This window comes from Trichinella spiralis (genome assembly GCF_000181795.1).
Source record: "Trichinella spiralis strain ISS 195 chromosome Unknown Scfld9, whole genome shotgun sequence".
NCBI lineage: Eukaryota > Metazoa > Nematoda > Enoplea > Trichinellida > Trichinellidae > Trichinella > Trichinella spiralis.
The window spans coordinates 4,318,077-4,334,738 of record NW_003526948.1 but is presented as its reverse complement, the minus strand read 5'-3'; the positions used below and the strand labels follow the sequence as shown (position 1 = coordinate 4,334,738).

At 34.6% G+C, this 16,662-nt stretch overlaps 4 protein-coding genes across 4 annotated transcripts; 1 reads left to right on the top strand and 3 right to left on the bottom strand.

Moving 5' to 3' along the window:
• Window positions 1–2,134: 2,134 nt before the first annotated feature.
• On the bottom strand, window positions 2,135–5,931 carry Tsp_05646 (transporter, major facilitator family). The gene is made up of 4 exons (XM_003371938.1): window positions 5,912–5,931; window positions 4,018–5,472; window positions 2,214–3,181; window positions 2,135–2,187 (listed from the first exon to the last, which is right to left on the bottom strand). The coding sequence occupies exons 1-4, from the start codon at window positions 5,929–5,931 to the stop codon at window positions 2,135–2,137; spliced, it is 2,496 nt and encodes an 831-aa protein (XP_003371986.1).
• A 4,474-nt stretch (window positions 5,932–10,405) lies between these two features.
• Window positions 10,406–11,564, top strand: Tsp_05647 (glycolipid transfer protein domain-containing protein 1). Its single transcript, XM_003371937.1, has 4 exons — window positions 10,406–10,578; window positions 10,647–10,736; window positions 11,011–11,200; window positions 11,427–11,564. Exons 1-4 carry the CDS (start codon window positions 10,406–10,408, stop codon window positions 11,562–11,564), a joined length of 591 nt encoding a protein of 196 aa, XP_003371985.1.
• Window positions 11,565–12,426: 862 nt separating this feature from the next.
• Tsp_05648 (conserved hypothetical protein) lies at window positions 12,427–15,282 on the bottom strand. The gene is made up of 14 exons (XM_003371936.1): window positions 15,246–15,282; window positions 15,092–15,142; window positions 14,691–14,779; window positions 14,394–14,560; window positions 14,221–14,266; window positions 14,028–14,146; window positions 13,854–13,957; window positions 13,691–13,766; window positions 13,509–13,624; window positions 13,428–13,460; window positions 13,242–13,345; window positions 12,958–13,106; window positions 12,767–12,872; window positions 12,427–12,645 (listed from the first exon to the last, which is right to left on the bottom strand). The coding sequence occupies exons 1-14, from the start codon at window positions 15,280–15,282 to the stop codon at window positions 12,427–12,429; spliced, it is 1,416 nt and encodes a 471-aa protein (XP_003371984.1).
• Window positions 15,283–15,742: 460 nt separating this feature from the next.
• Tsp_05649 (SUMO-conjugating enzyme UBC9) lies at window positions 15,743–16,328 on the bottom strand. Its single transcript, XM_003371935.1, is given in 3 exon segments — window positions 15,743–16,125; window positions 16,144–16,250; window positions 16,312–16,328. The coding sequence occupies 3 exon segments, from the start codon at window positions 16,326–16,328 to the stop codon at window positions 15,743–15,745; spliced, it is 507 nt and encodes a 168-aa protein (XP_003371983.1).
• Window positions 16,329–16,662: the final 334 nt, after the last annotated feature.

Sequence of the window (16,662 nt, the reverse complement as noted above, 5' to 3'; positions counted from 1 at the left end):
AGAAAAGGAAAACGGTTGAGAAAAGCATTGTTGCGCGTCCAGTGATAAAATTGATTGGTTCAACAGGTTGGTTGTGAAAATTACCCTTGACTGTTGTTTGTCTTCAAAGCGATTTGTGTTAGTTTATTTAAAATTAATCGAAATTACATTTTGTAATTGATTCTGTAAACGTGCAATAAATGATCCGGTAAGGGAACAATTTTGTAATTTTTTTTTCTCGTGTTGATCAATTGAGTATGTACACGTGCATGTAGATTTAAGCATTTTTTTTCTTTAGAATGAACAATTTACTTTGTTGTGTTGGAAATAAAATATGCATTAAATTTTTTTAAAAAAAATTTGCATGATGAATATTGGAAATGAAAGAAATTTATTTGGAAAATGAAATATGACAGTTGACATTGGGTTGGGTTGGGTCCATTGTACAGTAGTGTTGTTGATTTGATTGAAAAAAACAACAACAGAGAAGAAGATTAAAATGCCAAAAGTATGATAAATTTTTTTTTGTATAAATATTTGTTAGTTGCAAGTAGAAAATTGCGCAAGTGTGCGAAATGGGTAGCGGATGGATTGATTTGTGGTGAAATTGTTTCACGGTTAGTAAATTGAAATATCCGTTGAAAAATGAATAAAATAAATATTAAATATTCATCGTTGGATGAAATTATTATTATTATTATTTATAAAACTGGTCAGTTGAACGTTGTGAGAAATTGTGATTAATGAAAATGTTGAAAATTGATTGATCGATGATTATTATAGTGGGTGAAGAGATAAGAATTAAAAAAGAAAAAATTTTTTTTCCCATTATTGGTGAAAAGCGAATGTTGGTTTTTTTCAATTAGTATTGTATGCAAATTTAGAATTGTATGCAGTCGATAATGATGATGATGATGGTTGTTGGATTTGGATGGAATTGAATTTGTTTATTCTATGAATTCAATGCTCGTTGCCAATTTCACAGCCGATTCACAGCAGCAGGTTCGCAATGTTAAAAAAAATTTTAATTAGTTTCTAGTAGTATAAGTTGCTTAATAATTATTATTATTATGAATGAAAAAATTCAAAAAAAATATGAAAATTTCCATTTTAATTCGATCAATTTCAGCTGAGCAGTGATACGATGCCAACATCTTCGACCGTAGTTGAAACGGTCAGTATAAATTTCGAAGATTTCAGCGAATCATTTTTAACTTGTGCCACTTGTCTGTGTTCGTTTGATTCGAATCGTCGCAAGCCGAAATTGCTCAGCTGTAGCCATACGGTTTGCACAATTTGTTTGGATGCGATAGCCGAATTGCCTCAATCGTTGGAAAGTGGTTCTTTTCGTTGTCCAATTTGCAGGGAAACGATCCCATTGCCAAGGGGTGGGGTTCCGGCATTACCGCCCAGTTTTTTGGTCAATCAATTGATCGATTTGATGAATAATCGACGTCGGGATCTTATTCCCAAATGTTCTACTCATGTTTCAGAGGTAAAAAAAGTGTGTGTGTGTTTGTAGCATGTTTTCAAGGGATATATATATGTTGTGTGATTTTATATTTTTACAGGAATTGCTGTTCTGTGAAACGTGCGACAGGGTATTTTGCCCTTGTTGTAATGTCGAAACGAACGAATGCCAAAATCATACGGTCGTACCGTTCAGTATTGCCATCAAACGAATGTCGGAAATTATGTTGTACAAGGCGAATCAGTGTGTGAAAACGTTGCACAGGGCCGGTGAAAATGTGAAGAAAGAGTTGGAACTTTTGGAAGAAAGCGGCGAACGTGTAGCTCGCGACATTGATTCGTCTTTTTTGGAATTGAATTTAGCCATCGAGAGACGTCGACTCGAACTTCTCGCCAAAGTTCGAACTATCCAACAGGCCAAGCATCAAGTGTTGAAGGTTATTTTTGCATTTTTATTATTTTTTTCATCCATTTTTTCATTTGTTTATTTCATTCAATCAATCTTTTTTTTCATTCATTCAGGATCAATTGAGTATTATTGAAAGTGAAAAAATTAAAATTGAACGTCAATGCGTCGAATTTCAATCCGAATTGAACGTACGGAATATTACCAGACGTATTGGCGCGTTGAACGAGAAGCTCGATTCGTCGTTGTCGTTGGTCGAACCCCGAGAAAACAGTTTCATCAGGTATGATTCCGAGGATGCTTGTTTGGAACGTCGGTCGACTGTCGAACGTCTGATCAGTTCTTACGGTGCTATAACGGTCAGCAAGACGTTCCCGTTGCTTTGTCAAGCTGAAGTGGGTGTGGTCCAAGTGGTCAATCTTCGGTGCAGCGTTCGCCTGACGACGGTCGATTACGAGGGTCGAAATCGCGTCACCGGCGGCGATCCGGTCCAAGCTTGGTTGACTTGTTTGGAACCGCGAACCGACAATACCGTCGGTATCCAGTCGTCCGGCAGGCATTGTCCGGTGGAAGTGGTCGACCGGGACGACGGTACTTACGAATTGATTTACACGCCCGCCGTCGCCGGACGGTACAGTCTGGCGGTGACCATTTTCGGTCGACCGATCAAAAACAGTCCCCTGTGTTTGGAAGTCGCTTTGCACAACAATCCACTGTGGCAGTACGACGGTCGGGACGAATTGGAACCGTCGTCGGCGTTGTTTCAACCGGTGCGCGTGGGCTGCGGTCCCGACGGTCGTCTGTTCGTCTTGGACACTGGTCACAACAGGATCAAAACGATCGCCGGCGACGGTCAGTGCAAAGACCAGTTCGGCGGTCCGGCTTTGGACGGTCACAGCGCGGTCGGTTTGCACGTCGGTTCGGACCGACTGCTGACGTTGAACTGGCGTTCGAAATTGGTCACCGAGTGGACGTTGGACGGACAGGCGGTCAAGTCGTTCACGTTTTCCGAATTCGTCGAGCCGGTCGATTTGGCCGTCGACAGTCGTCGTCGCGTGGTCGTGCTCGACACCGGCGCCATGAAAGTGTTCGTTTTCGACCACGACGACAAGCCGTTGTTCAGTTTTCCCCTCGAAGCGGCCAGTTCGGCCTGCGCCACGTCGGTCACAACGTCGGCCGACGATCACATCCTGGTCGGCGGTACCGACGTCCGTGTCTACGACGACGACGGTCGTTTTCTGCGTTCTTTGGTTCCGGTAATTGGCCACGATACCGCCGGCTACGTTGTCGCCGGTCTGGCCGTCGACCGTCAGGGTTTGGTCTTGGCTACAGTATGCGGACGTCGGTCAGCCTACGTGGCTGTATTCGACCAACAAGGTACTTTGATCAACAAGATCGACAGTCACGATTCTCGACTGCGTCGACCGAGCGGTATATGCGTGAAACAACAAGCCACTGCCGGTCACGGTGGTTCGTTCTGTTCGTCATGTTCCGCCGCTTGTTTGTCGTCATTTTCTACTCGTTGTTGTTGTTGTTGTTGTTTTGTTGCCGATTTGGGTAACAATTGTGTAAAAATGTACCGTTACAAATGAAAATATCTCTGTCTGTGTGTGTGTGTGTGTATATATTCACAACTGGAAGCAAAAATCCAACGTTGCCACTACTACTGCTACTAGGACGTCAATGCAAATTTTGTTTCTACGGCAAGTGTTTTTTTTTACTTTTTTTCTTTTTTTTTCTGAATTTTATCTTCACTACTTGTTGTTGTTGTTGTTCAAAGAGGAAAAAGTTTTCAATTCAATTCTCAAAATTTTGCATATTGTTGCTTTTTTTTCGCTCGTTACTTTATTTGTTTGTTTATCAATTGTTGGTTGGCTTCGAACGAATGTCGACGATGAAAAATGACGAAACCAAATTTTTGATCATTTGTTGTATTGTTTATTTCAAGAGTATTTGTTGTTTTTTTAAGATTCTTTGCATCTTTGACAATCAACTAATTCATTAATTAATTGATTAATTATTGTGTTGTTTTTCAACACTTCAATCATAAAATATATATATATATATATATATTTATGTATAGAACTGAATCGATCAATGTCGATTTACAGGTACTTCCACGTGTGCAGAAACAAGGATAAAAAAAGAAAAGATACGCTCACAGACGTGTAGATTGAATCGACTGGGTATTGTCGGCGGAAAGTTCTTCTGGAAGTGGTCGATTGTTCGTTTCTGGCAACCAAATTGCAGCGATCAAAATGTGCAACAAACTGAGCGTACCGTAGACGACGAATGGCAACGGACTGTATATGGACGAAAGGAACGCTATTTGGGGGGCAATCAAACTGGCGAGACGTGAACAAACGTTGCACACAGCCCGGGACATGCTACGTATTACTGTAGGGAATAATTCGACCGACATCACGTGATTCACTTTCCACATCGGGTCGATGGCGCTGATTCCAACGATCGCGAGCCAGGGCATGTAGTCGGCCAAATCGACCAAATACAACACCAAACTACCCCAGGCGGTACTGCAAGCGATCGCTATTGCTCCGATCAAGATCGGCTTTCGGCCGACGAATCGACTGAAAATCAACGGAATCAAGCCGGTTCCAACTTTCAACGAACCGGTGATGAACGTTTTCAAAAATATATTTCCAGCCAAATTGCTCATGTCGAAATAAGTACCGAACGTGATTATACCTCCTGAAAACCAACTGTAAGACAGTACGAGCAACGGTAAAAACACGGCCTTGTCACGAATTAAATGCATGTACGTGTAACGTCTGGGCGGATGTTTTTCCACTTGGCATTTTGGAGAAGACGACAGTTCGGTTTCGAAGTGAAAATCCAATTTCGGTTTACGGTTGAATTTGGCAATTCGAATCATCGCCTGTCTGGCTTGGTTGTATTTTTTGTGCAAAATCAACCACCTCGGACTTTCGTCGACGAACAACATCGCTACAGCAAGCGGTAAACCTTGAACAGCCAAAGCGAGATGAAAATAATCCCAACGTCGAGTCAAATAGGCCGTCAACGCCATGGTCATGATTCCGAACGGCCAACCGTGCAAACACGTGAGCAACAATCGCCAACGGGTTGTCGTCAATTCGACCGGCAATACGACGCTAATGACCAAATAGCCACCGCCGAAAAATCCCGTCACACTGAGCAAAGCGAAAACAACTGCAACGTGGACCGACGCGAACGTCAACAACAAGTTGCAAATTATACAGCCGGATAAAGCGATCAGCAGGGACAATTTTCTACCGAAACGATCGGCACTGTAGCCGAATACAACCGATCCAAACACGCCGCCGGCCATTACGGCTGTACTCCACAATGTCGGCATGTAGTTGTCGTGGCAACCGTGAGTGAGGTGGAACAGCAACGATTCGAACTGCACGTCGTAAGTGCCGTTTATGCACAGGCAAGGGTCGGTCACGTTCACTGGATCGACGCAGGCGATCAATTTCGGTGCCAAAGTGTCGAACATGGTGCACAACATGCTTCCAGTAACGCACATGTAATTGATTTGGGTCAATATCAGTACAACCACTTGATACCATCCCAAACTGCCTATTCGTTCTAGTTGTTCGTCGAAAGTCAAATATCTGAATCAAAAAAAAAACAAATTATTACTGTTACATTTTTTTCATTTCAACAAAACAAAACAAAGACAGTAGGACGGATCGTCGTCGTTCACCTACCTACCTGCCTGCCTATTTCTATTTGAAATTATGGAACATAGTAGAAATAAATTTTTGCAAAAAATGACTTGAATATTCGTTCGTTCCACAAATAATAATAATATTATTATTAATTTTATTCAAAAACTAACAAAATTGTTCTTTTCAAAATGAAAAACAAATCACTCGCGCCTAATTTTCCGATTACTGTCATGGAAAAATAAAATGTTTTACCGACTGATTTGACTAATAATGAAAATTGTATTTTTTTTTCAAAAAAAATTATACATGAATAACTGAAATAAATAAATTTTTATCACTTAAACAAACGTTGTTGAAACAAAATGTACTTTTGTACACTTACTTCTTGTACATGACCAACATTTACTTTTTTTTTCAAATAACTTTTTTTTCTTTATTTAGAAAGTTGGTTGTTTTGATAATGTAAATTTATGATAAACTTCACTTTAATTGAAAATTTCAACAGAAATTAAATGCTAAAAGTCAACTGTTGGAATGGTTTTTACAATGCCGTTTAAATTGATGTAAATTAACAAATATTTTATTTCATTTAATTGGAAAATACGTCGAAACGTCGTGTTTCTATACTCAAACAAACGGTGATTATACGTTCAGAATAAGATGGTTCTCTGATCGAAATCAACTGCTCCAATTATATTACACCCCTTTCTTTTTTAATTTATTGAGCATCTATCTGTTTGCGTTGTTCACAGCGACTATTACAAAAGCAAGTGAAATTAGCAAACAAGATAAACAAGTTCCATTTACTTCAGCTTTACCCGGAACCTCCTCATGTACAACTTTTACAATCTTTAACAACTTCATCAACTTTTAGCACATCATCCATTCACTTGACGTATTTATCCTTGACAACTTTTCAAAATATGTAAAAAATGCAATATATTTATTCTTGTAAAATTTTGATAGGCAAAGTTGAAAATGCATACAAATTTTAAATGATAAAAATGAATAAAAGTACAGTTATATATACATTTTTTGTTTTCTGTGACAATCTTCACGATAAAAAAAATAGAATACAAATGCTGCAAAGTGTGCATCCTCTCTTTGTAAAGTGAAATCCGCTAAAAGAGAAAAGCATCGTATTTACTTACCTTTCATTAAGCATTTGCACTGTTGTGCCAGTGTCGGCATTTCTTGCTCGACGTTTTGATGAAAATAAACCCATCAAAATTTCAATGTTCAACAAATTAAAGATTATTGCAAAATTTAATAAATCAAATTCAACTGGATTATACCAGAAATGGAAGATTGACAATATCACAGAATGATGAATATAGTCAATTATATATTTAACTGGATAAAATCTGAAACAATGCTTGTCATAATATGTGCAAATTAATCAAATGTCCTGTAACAACGACAAATATATTGGAATTGGTGAATGAAAACAATTCCATTTGTTTAAGTGCACAACAAACAAAGATACAGCAGCTTCGACACAAGTTTAAACATATATTATCATTTTCCAGCGTCAAACAACGTAATAATGTTCTCATTTTAAAATTAAATTTTTATCATTTTATCATCTTTCAATTTCTGCTAACAAATGTAATTCTAGCAAACGTAAAACACATTTCATGTTGGTCGAACTGAAATTCAACTATTATCAATCCACCTATGTTTCTTTTTCAATAAAACGTAATCAAAAAAAAAATTATTTTCCACGTTTAAATCTATAAATTCCCTCATAAAATTTTCATGATAAAACATTTAACATTAAAAATGCTAACAATTCCAACAATGCGAAAGATATTTCTGATAAATATACCTCTGATTACAGTAAAACTTTATTTCCACTACTTTATGCTTTTTCTAATTAAATATTTCAAAGTTCATTTCATAACTGCTTTCATATCATTTGTAATTATCGTTTAATGTTGTCCTAAAAGAGGAAAATTTTCCACATAATTTAATTCCGAGCGATCATAATCTTCGAAAAATTTCGACAATCTTTTCTACATTCTAGAGTTTAAAGTGAGATGGATATGATTATTTTTTTATTTTATATGTTTCAGTTAGATTAAAAATATCAACGTCAGCTTTTAAATTCACTTCCTGATACAACTTTGCGAAAGTCGTGGCCAGAAAATCATTGATCATCATCACCGACTGAAATGATTAATCAGCTTCCGTTATGACGTATATACAGCTGTAGTATCACGGCTAATTTGCTTTTCTATTCAACATTCAAAGCATCAAAGCAATGGCACTGCTTTGCACCGCATCGCTTCACAATTACTCTCAAACAATCTATATTGAATCTGAACAGCACTCCCTGTGAATAATTTGTACATTCGACGAATAGTACAAGCATTAAAAAAACATACTTCTTTACAATTGGTTGAATTTCAGTTGTAAATAATAATAATAATAATAATAAAACGTTATTTCAATATTAAATTTCATAACTGAGCTTTATTTGGAATTATTGATCAAAGTATGTTAGACGTGTATCATACCCAACTTTGGCCGGCTTTTCCATAACTTTGACTGCAACAAAGAGCTGTTTTTTTCACAAACTCCACACCAAAACCGTAAATAAGAGGCTTCAAAAATCGATATCCGATGACCACTAAAATTAGAAAGAAACATTTGTTAGCATCATCTGCAACAATTTAAGCAGGTATGCAACGCAGTGACGTCATTGCGTTTTGAAGCTGACCGCTAAAGCATAACTATTAAATGAAACAATGCATAGCACTAATAATGATACAATTGTTTCACATTTGAACAGCTTTAATGTGTGTTAAATTGCATCCTGCAATTTTCAATAGACTGCTCTAGCTAACGGACGTTAATTATACTGATTCGAATAAATCGAAAGTTCAGATATATGGGTGTAGACGGGTGACAAAGTAAACTAACAAAACAGGTCGTAAATTCTTGACTTTTCCTGTTTCTTATTCATATTTAAAATAAGTAAGCTAAGCACAAAGCGATTCGTTGATATACGTAAGATGATGTAAACTTTGAAGGGAATTTAAATTTCCAACTTTACATATTGTCTGTAATAAATTACTGCATTGATAAAAGGTCATTTAAGAAAAAATGTTTGGAAACCCGCTGATGCATTACAGATTTATTTGCTAAGCCCTGATTGCTATTAGTTTTTTTCAAATAGATGAAGCGGAAATTAGGATGAGGTCATAATGGCTGGATTTCCTTTTGTCACCCGCTGCCCGATGCTACTAAGCTGAACTGAAGTAGAAAAAATGAAATCATGTACCACACACACACACACATATATATATGTATATATGCATTTTTTATTATATGAAAAAACAATCAAAATTGATTGCCATATTTCAGTACTTATTTTGCTAAGCAGTATTTTAAAACGTTCAATTAAAAAAAGCTTCGTTTCTGTTGCAAAATTTTCACTAATTAATATTATATTAAAAAAAGTTAACTGTGGTGCATAGTCAACAAAGATAATAAGTCCCCAAATACACATAGTGGCGGATCACGTGGTTGCTAAATTATAGTTAATAAGTAATTTCTGCACAAATTACACCGTTACAACACTTTTGCATTATTGGTTTGCTGCGTTGTAATTTAAACAGCTTCATAAATAAAATTTAAATTACAAAGATTTCAGAAAAAAGCAAAAATCCCGGTGTACAGACCAATAAATTGTGCAGGTTCCATTTTGATTGCAGTTTTCATACTGAATAATCAATATTAAAATGTATTGGGAATTTGCAAAATTCAACACTATAACTTTTTAATATAGAATGATTATTTTTGAAAAATAACCTTGGACAGTATAAATTAGATCATCTTTGAACCTGTTTTGAGAAATTATATTTTTAAATAATATATACAATGATGAAATCATGAGAAAGAAATTATTTTACCGGAACAGAAGGCCAAAAGATGCGCTTCGAGTATCGCCGGAAAGAACTAAAACGTAACCGAACATAACTAAATGTACAGCGTTGAAAGGGAAATTCAACTATCAAATTTGACATTTTGATGGATTTATTACCGGTCATTTTGAGGAGTGGTACTTAGAAGTGCTCATGACTGTCATTGCAGCTAATGATAACTGCGTTCTTGGGAAGCTGCAAAACTTGTTTTCCAACATGAAAATATTCAACTGAAAATTAACATTTCAAAAATATACAACTACAATATTAGCTGTACAAATTTTTGTGATTGATAGAAAATTATTATCAAATTATGTCAACTAAAAAATAAATTATGCGTCCCGGTTAATGCAGCAGTCATTGGAGTTATTACTTTTCAGTAATACGAATACGGAATTGACAGTTCTTCGTTCAACTAATCACAAATCTAGTCCTAATGACTGATATCAGCAGCTTTCTGAGAAACATTCTAAATTTAATTTTTATTGTAGTTTTATTTACATTTTGTTTTTACCATTTTATCTATTTATAACTCATAGAAAGATTAATTTCATTTGTCAGACATTATATTCAATTGGTTGCAACTGCGTTACAAATTTGTACTATAGGTGTAATCAACTGTAACGCTTTTGAATTCCGAGGGTGGCAGATGAATTTTAAAAAAATTTTAGAATTTACAAAGCGCTTGCTGAAATAATGTTTGTCAAGCGCTTCATTTTTAAGTTGTTTGCAGAAACAAACCTAAGCAAGTTGAACCTGATATTTTTATAGAAATAATAAATTAAAAATAAGGTGAATAATTATTTTCACAAAATTTTTAGATTCTAATTTTAATTTTCATCCGTTTCTTTTTAATTTTATATTTTACTTATAAATGTTTTACAGTCAAATACCAATCAAGTTCTATTTCTTACTGTATTTATTGATGTTGGCAGAAATTTTATTAGATGTCTTATTTGGCATTTTTGATGTCATTGGAAGGTATAAGCTATCTGTCGAACGATGAAAAAAGCTCACCTTTTAATATTGATCGGTTGACTGCACTGTTTCGACAATGCCGCGAGGTGGAAGAAAGTATTCACTTGTCAACCTACCTGCTCGCTTATGAGGAGCTCAACAAGTACGTTAATTTATATTTTGAAATATTTTCTTTTTTATGATGAAAAGATTGTATCATGCTATTTTCAGAAAGACTTATGTTGAAAAAAATTTTTTCTATGCACAGTGCAGAATATGTTCCATTATTCAGGTTTTATGTTTCTCACTCAATGCTGTACAGTTAGTTTTGCATTTTTCATTTACATATATATGATATTTGTTGTCATATATGATTTGAATGTAGAAGTTTTACAGCAAGTTGTTCGATTAATTTTGCATGTTTCTGTTCTCACCAAGTGAAACTACTACACTGCAGTATCGTTAATGTATTCAATGAAAAAGATGTTCAAATCTGATTAATTAAGTCAACCTTGCGTCGCATTTAAATCGTATTTTGTAGGTTTTTTGCAATTTTGGGAAGTATTTTTTCTTTTGTTACCAGTGATATTTGCAGCAAGATGAAGATTTTGTGCGACTGTGTTCATTCCGAGAATGCAGTTCATTATTATAGTGTCAAAACGATGCTCGATTACGAGAAAGGTCTTGGAATGCTTGAAGATCCGAATAGTTCCGCAAATAATGGTTCAAGAACACTGTTGCGGCTTCACAGAGCACTGCTTTTTGTTGTTCGGTTTATCGACTCGGTACGTCAGTCAACAAGTGACAATATCATTCCGCTGGCTAAAGCTGCTTACGATTCCACTCTTGCCAATTATCATCCGTGGATTATTCGCAGAGCCGTTCATTTGGCTCTTTACACGTTGCCTACGCGTAGAGAAGTGAATGATTTTGTTTATTCTTTGATAATACAAATGAAAATTATATTCTTAAAACATTACGTATTCCACTTTTCTGTTTTATTTGTTTTAGCTTCTGAGGCACCTTCTTGGGAATGAGGACGCTAACAATGCAGAACAATATTTGGATGCTTTAATGCTCGAGTGTAACACAGTTTACGATGTTGTCGAGAAGCTGTACAGCGAACGGAAACTTCTTCAACTTCCTTGAACTTATGCTTACCGCTGTAAGTATAAATTTCGATACCACGCTGTAAATTTTAAGGCGTAAACTGAAAAAGTATTTTCCGTAAATTGTTGTTCAGTGTAATAGCATTTTGCTTCAAAAGCGGATGTAACGACCTATTGTTAAACGAAAAATTAGAAAAGTTCAGTAGAAAATTTATTTTATTTATTTCAGTTTGCAAAGAAAAAACATTTCATATAAGTTCTGTTAACTTATTATAATTTTATATAAAATTGTTTATTTTATTACAATGTTTAGCGCAAGGGGATGTTAATAGTTCATCGCATTACACACTCTAATGCAATAATATTGACTGTTTTGTATCTTAATTTAATTGAGAAAGAACATACATTATTGTCCATTTATAAATGTTCATTCAAGTTATTCAAAAATATTTAGATATATGTATATTGATCAGATGTCTTTTAAGTTTTAAAATTACGTAAAATTTTAATTCTCCAGTTACTTTTTCTGCAGAAGTTCGAGAAATTGATATCAGTTTAGTATTTAGCTTTAATTGAATTTTTTTGAAGATTGTGAACTTCTGTATCATTTTACTTTTCTTCTTCAGCTGTTGTCAAAAATTTTTTCCTTCGTGTTGCTGGAAATATACAGTATTAATTTTTTCTTGTGACAAAAGTTATTGAACACCTGTACTTGATTACTAAATTTATTATTTACTTTTATTTATTCATTTCTTGTATCTCCTGTAAGATAAAAAGAAATGTTTGCAAACAGGGTGAAGAGTTGAGTGAATTTTCCAGTTAACAAAGCACTTTCGCCGAATTAAAATGTTTATTGAAAGTTTGAAAAACAGTATGCCAAGTGTTACTGTATAAAATTAGGTTCATTTTTTTCTGTCGGCAAACAAAGGTCCAGTAGTTTGAAAAATGGCCGGAATCATATCTGAACAATGATGAAACACGGATGTGTCAATGTTTTCCGGTAAATAAAATTGAATAGTGTACTGTGGAGTAGAAGCATATTTCGCAAATTCAATCATAAATCCTTTAACACTTTTGAATACCATTTCCGCACGCCGTAGACACCAAGATTCGTTATGAAGCTGTAAAAACAGAAACAATGCAATGTTTATCGTAGGCATAGTTTGTTCGTAAAAGCTGTTTCAAATGTTGTTTAATTGTTATATTTTTAAGTACAATTATAACAGTAATAATGAAAAGTACTTCGGGTGAAATTTCATTAATTAGAAGCAACGGAACACTGATCGTCGTGATACCAAATTCGTGGCAAACTCGAATTATGTTTCTCAGACCGTCCATACAACCATGTCTGTTAATAAGTGAAAAAGGTTTAATGAAATTAAACGTATAATTTTAATTTAAAAAATGAAGAAAAATTGATAAGTGATTTTTACCTGCTGGTAAGATCCATTTGTGACAAGCTTTCATCGGAGACAAGGTGAAATATAATTTGCGCGGCACCGAGATTTGAATGTCGTGTGATGTAAACATCACCAACTGTGAACTGTGTATCGTGTTTGTTGTTTGCAGTTTTTTCCACTCGCTGAAAAGTGAAATTAAAATACAAACTGTATAAGATTATCAAAAGAAAGAGCTACACAACGTGTGAGATATTTTGTGTTTTAAATTTTAGACGTATTTCTTATTTTACATTTTTAAACATTAAACTTGAATATACTTTAGAACGGGGAGTTGTTTTCAAGAGAGCTTTTATTTTTTCCAATTGCGATATCAGGTTGGAGAAGTGAAGCTCCGGCGATCGTTCGCAAGCTTTGAACAAATCTTAAATAACAAATGTTTCGAATGTATAATGCAAGTTTATGAAAATAATTTTTCTGACAAAAGCTCAACTTAATGTAATAACTTAACAACTTTGCAATGATAATTAATTGTGCGACTGAAAATTAAAATAATAATAATAACTCGGAGGAATCGACAATTTTACCAGTTTTACGCAACGAATGATAGTCGGCGTCTTCTTTTACTAGATGAATTAGGCCGTGCAGATGATTTCCATAAAGAAATAATGCAGATTGTAATTTTGTAGAAACATCGTCAATGCTAATAAATATTTACAAATATTATTGATATTTATTTCTTTTTCATTTATTATAAAGAAGAAAATACCTTTTCAAAGCAACCTGAGAATACACTGGATTGAAATTTAAAAGTCGTAAATTGTGCATTGTTTTTAGTTGATTGCCTGATAATATGATAAAATGAAAATTAAATTTGTAAACTAATCGACAATATTTTCCGTTTCAGAAATGACTGAAGACAAATTATTTACCAAGAAATATGGTAAAACCTTCGTCCAAAACTGTATGCATGTGTACGTTCGTCGATTGTAATAAGCTTTCAGGAAATGGCATATCCAGAGATTCCGCTTTCCTACTGGAAAAGAAAAGCTGAAAGTAATAACGAAAGTCTTCATTCACCCATGTATATATAATAATTTCCACACGTGATATGCACATCGGTGTTGCAATGGCGCTCGTACAAAGCATCAACTAACTTCCTGAACTGTCTCACTTGAACCGATCGCAGAGCATCTAGTTGACTGTTATAATTCTCTTCAATTGCCTATAGAAAGTAGTATTTTCAACAATAGGTAATATATTGAAACATACTGATAATAAGGCGAGCTCCTATTTTACCTCAGTGGCTGACGAAATTTCATCATCACTCTTGGCAGAACATGTTCTGAAAAAAATGTCGTCAAACAAATGTTTCGTTTGTGAACTTGCATAACATTTAAATAAAAAAAGATTTTAATTGTTTAATACATAGGATGGTATAGTAATTTTATGAAAAAAAAGAAGATACGTACTGTTTTAGAAGGTTTTTTTCAGAATCACGCAGTGATAACAAATTATGTATTTCAGTAGTGAATTGCATTTCCATTGATAGAAGTGAATACAAAGCAGTTTGGTCGTGCGAAGCCAAATGCTGAAATTGCTGATGAAAATCTTTATCGTTGTCCATTCGCATGTTGTTCTAAAATGTGAGCAAAACTTTCATTCAGTGTAATATACGACCCTGTGTAAATGCAGTTTAAAAGGTCAAACAGCAATAGCACTTTCAAATATCATCACTTGTAAAACAGAAGTAAGTATTCAAATCAAACCTGTGCAACAGAGTCACTGATCAATCTTGAAAACAAATTCGGATTTTCAAACAAATCTATTACTGCTTGATCTTCCATGTGGAAACGAGCTTAAAAACAGAACAAGCACTACTTAATTGAACAAATACAACAAATGAATTTAAATAAATAAATAATAATTACAATATTAAACAACTGAAATTATGCTTTAAACCGAAATTGAGCAACGCTGAAAAGACATTTGTTTGCTAATCTTTGATTCTTACAAATCAAACAAAGTTACTGCACTTCACGAACAGTGAGCACAACAATATCCATACTCATTTACATTAATTAAAAACTGATAATCCATGCATAATACAAACTTTTTTGAACGCTTTTTTAACAAAAAACTTCAATAAATATGTAGAAAACACAAATACAGTTAAATGGAATCACATTTATGGTAGTTTTGAATCGTCGAGCAAGTACTGCTAAAATAAAATAAATTATGATAAATAACGAATCTTGATTGCGTTTCAACTACGGATTAATCAGAGCAGTTAAAAATTACATATATGAAAATGAAAAACGTACTGTCACTAAAAGCAATGAAGTATAAATTGCTTTGCATTACTGTAATGTCTGTTTTTAGAATAAATATTATTGTTGCATGCTGATGAAATAAATGTGACACAACTGCTCTCTGATAGAGGTTAATTAATTGCGATTCAATGCAATGCGTCGTCACTGAATGCAGAATTTTTTCGCTTTCAACAATAAAGTTACTGCATGAAGTGGTTATGAATTTCAACGATCAGCAGTGTAATGAATCAGTGTAAGTGACGAAAATGATAAAAAATGCACATTCACCAAAAGCCTATTTGTTTCACGCTGATAGCTGATGTATAGACGATTTTTTTTCATCAACACAACTGTTATTAAAATTTTATTAAAATATGCATCTGTTGCAGTTCACCATCCAGTTGCACATTAACTTCTGTCAAATGTGAAAATCACTTTTATAAAGTGATACAAGTGAAGAAATAAAAAACAGACAAATCGACTAAACAACAATTAAACATTAGAAACGTCTAGCCATAATTGTAGGACTTCGCAAACTGGACGAAATTAAACTTTTTTGCAGCTTTTCTCATACGTTCTTTATATTTTTCAGGTCTTTCACAAAATTCGAAAAAAGCGACCGCATTCGCTGGATTTTCACGGTCTGGGTGGGCCATGATCTCGTCCAAAGCTTTGAATAGCTGCGAAACAGTCGTCCTTTGCTTCCAGTTCGTTGGGTAGAGTATCGACAAGCTGACGTAACCGTTTGGATAGACGTTCGGATGTGGAATCGGAGGGTCGAAGATAAAAGCCGGCGGTTCGACTGGATAATTCGAAGGGAAGGTAACCCTCAACTTCAGCAACGCGCCTTCCCAAAGGGTGCCGTTTCTGCCGGGAAAACCGCACATCCACTCTGAAAAATCCTTCTGACCATTCTTGATCACTGGTTTGGCAATAAAATTCAATCCATATTTTTTCTTGTACGCATCGAACTGTTCACACAGTTGCCGGGCAACATCATCAGGTAGTGGCTTTTTCCTGAACATTATCAACATGGATACATTTATTTTTTTAATTTTTACACTTAAGATAAACTTACTGGTCAACTTGAGACATTCTAACAATGAACACTTCCCCTAGATCAACTGTTCCAATAAAAACGATTATTACCATCAATGGAATAGCCAGTTACAGTACATAAATAATTAAGTATGCATTCAAATTTTTTCAAACGGATGCTTTTTATTAGTTTTTATACTTATTGTTTTTATTTTTAATTTTTTTAATCTTGTAAAAATAACTATTTTCATTGATTATATGTGCTTTAGAAATTTGGAGAAAAAAGAACAGTGAAAGCATTGGAACTTAGAGAACAGATACTGTAGTAGATGACAGGTCACATATTTTTGCATGTTTGTACGTGAATGGTTTCAAGTGCGTCCGCGTTTAA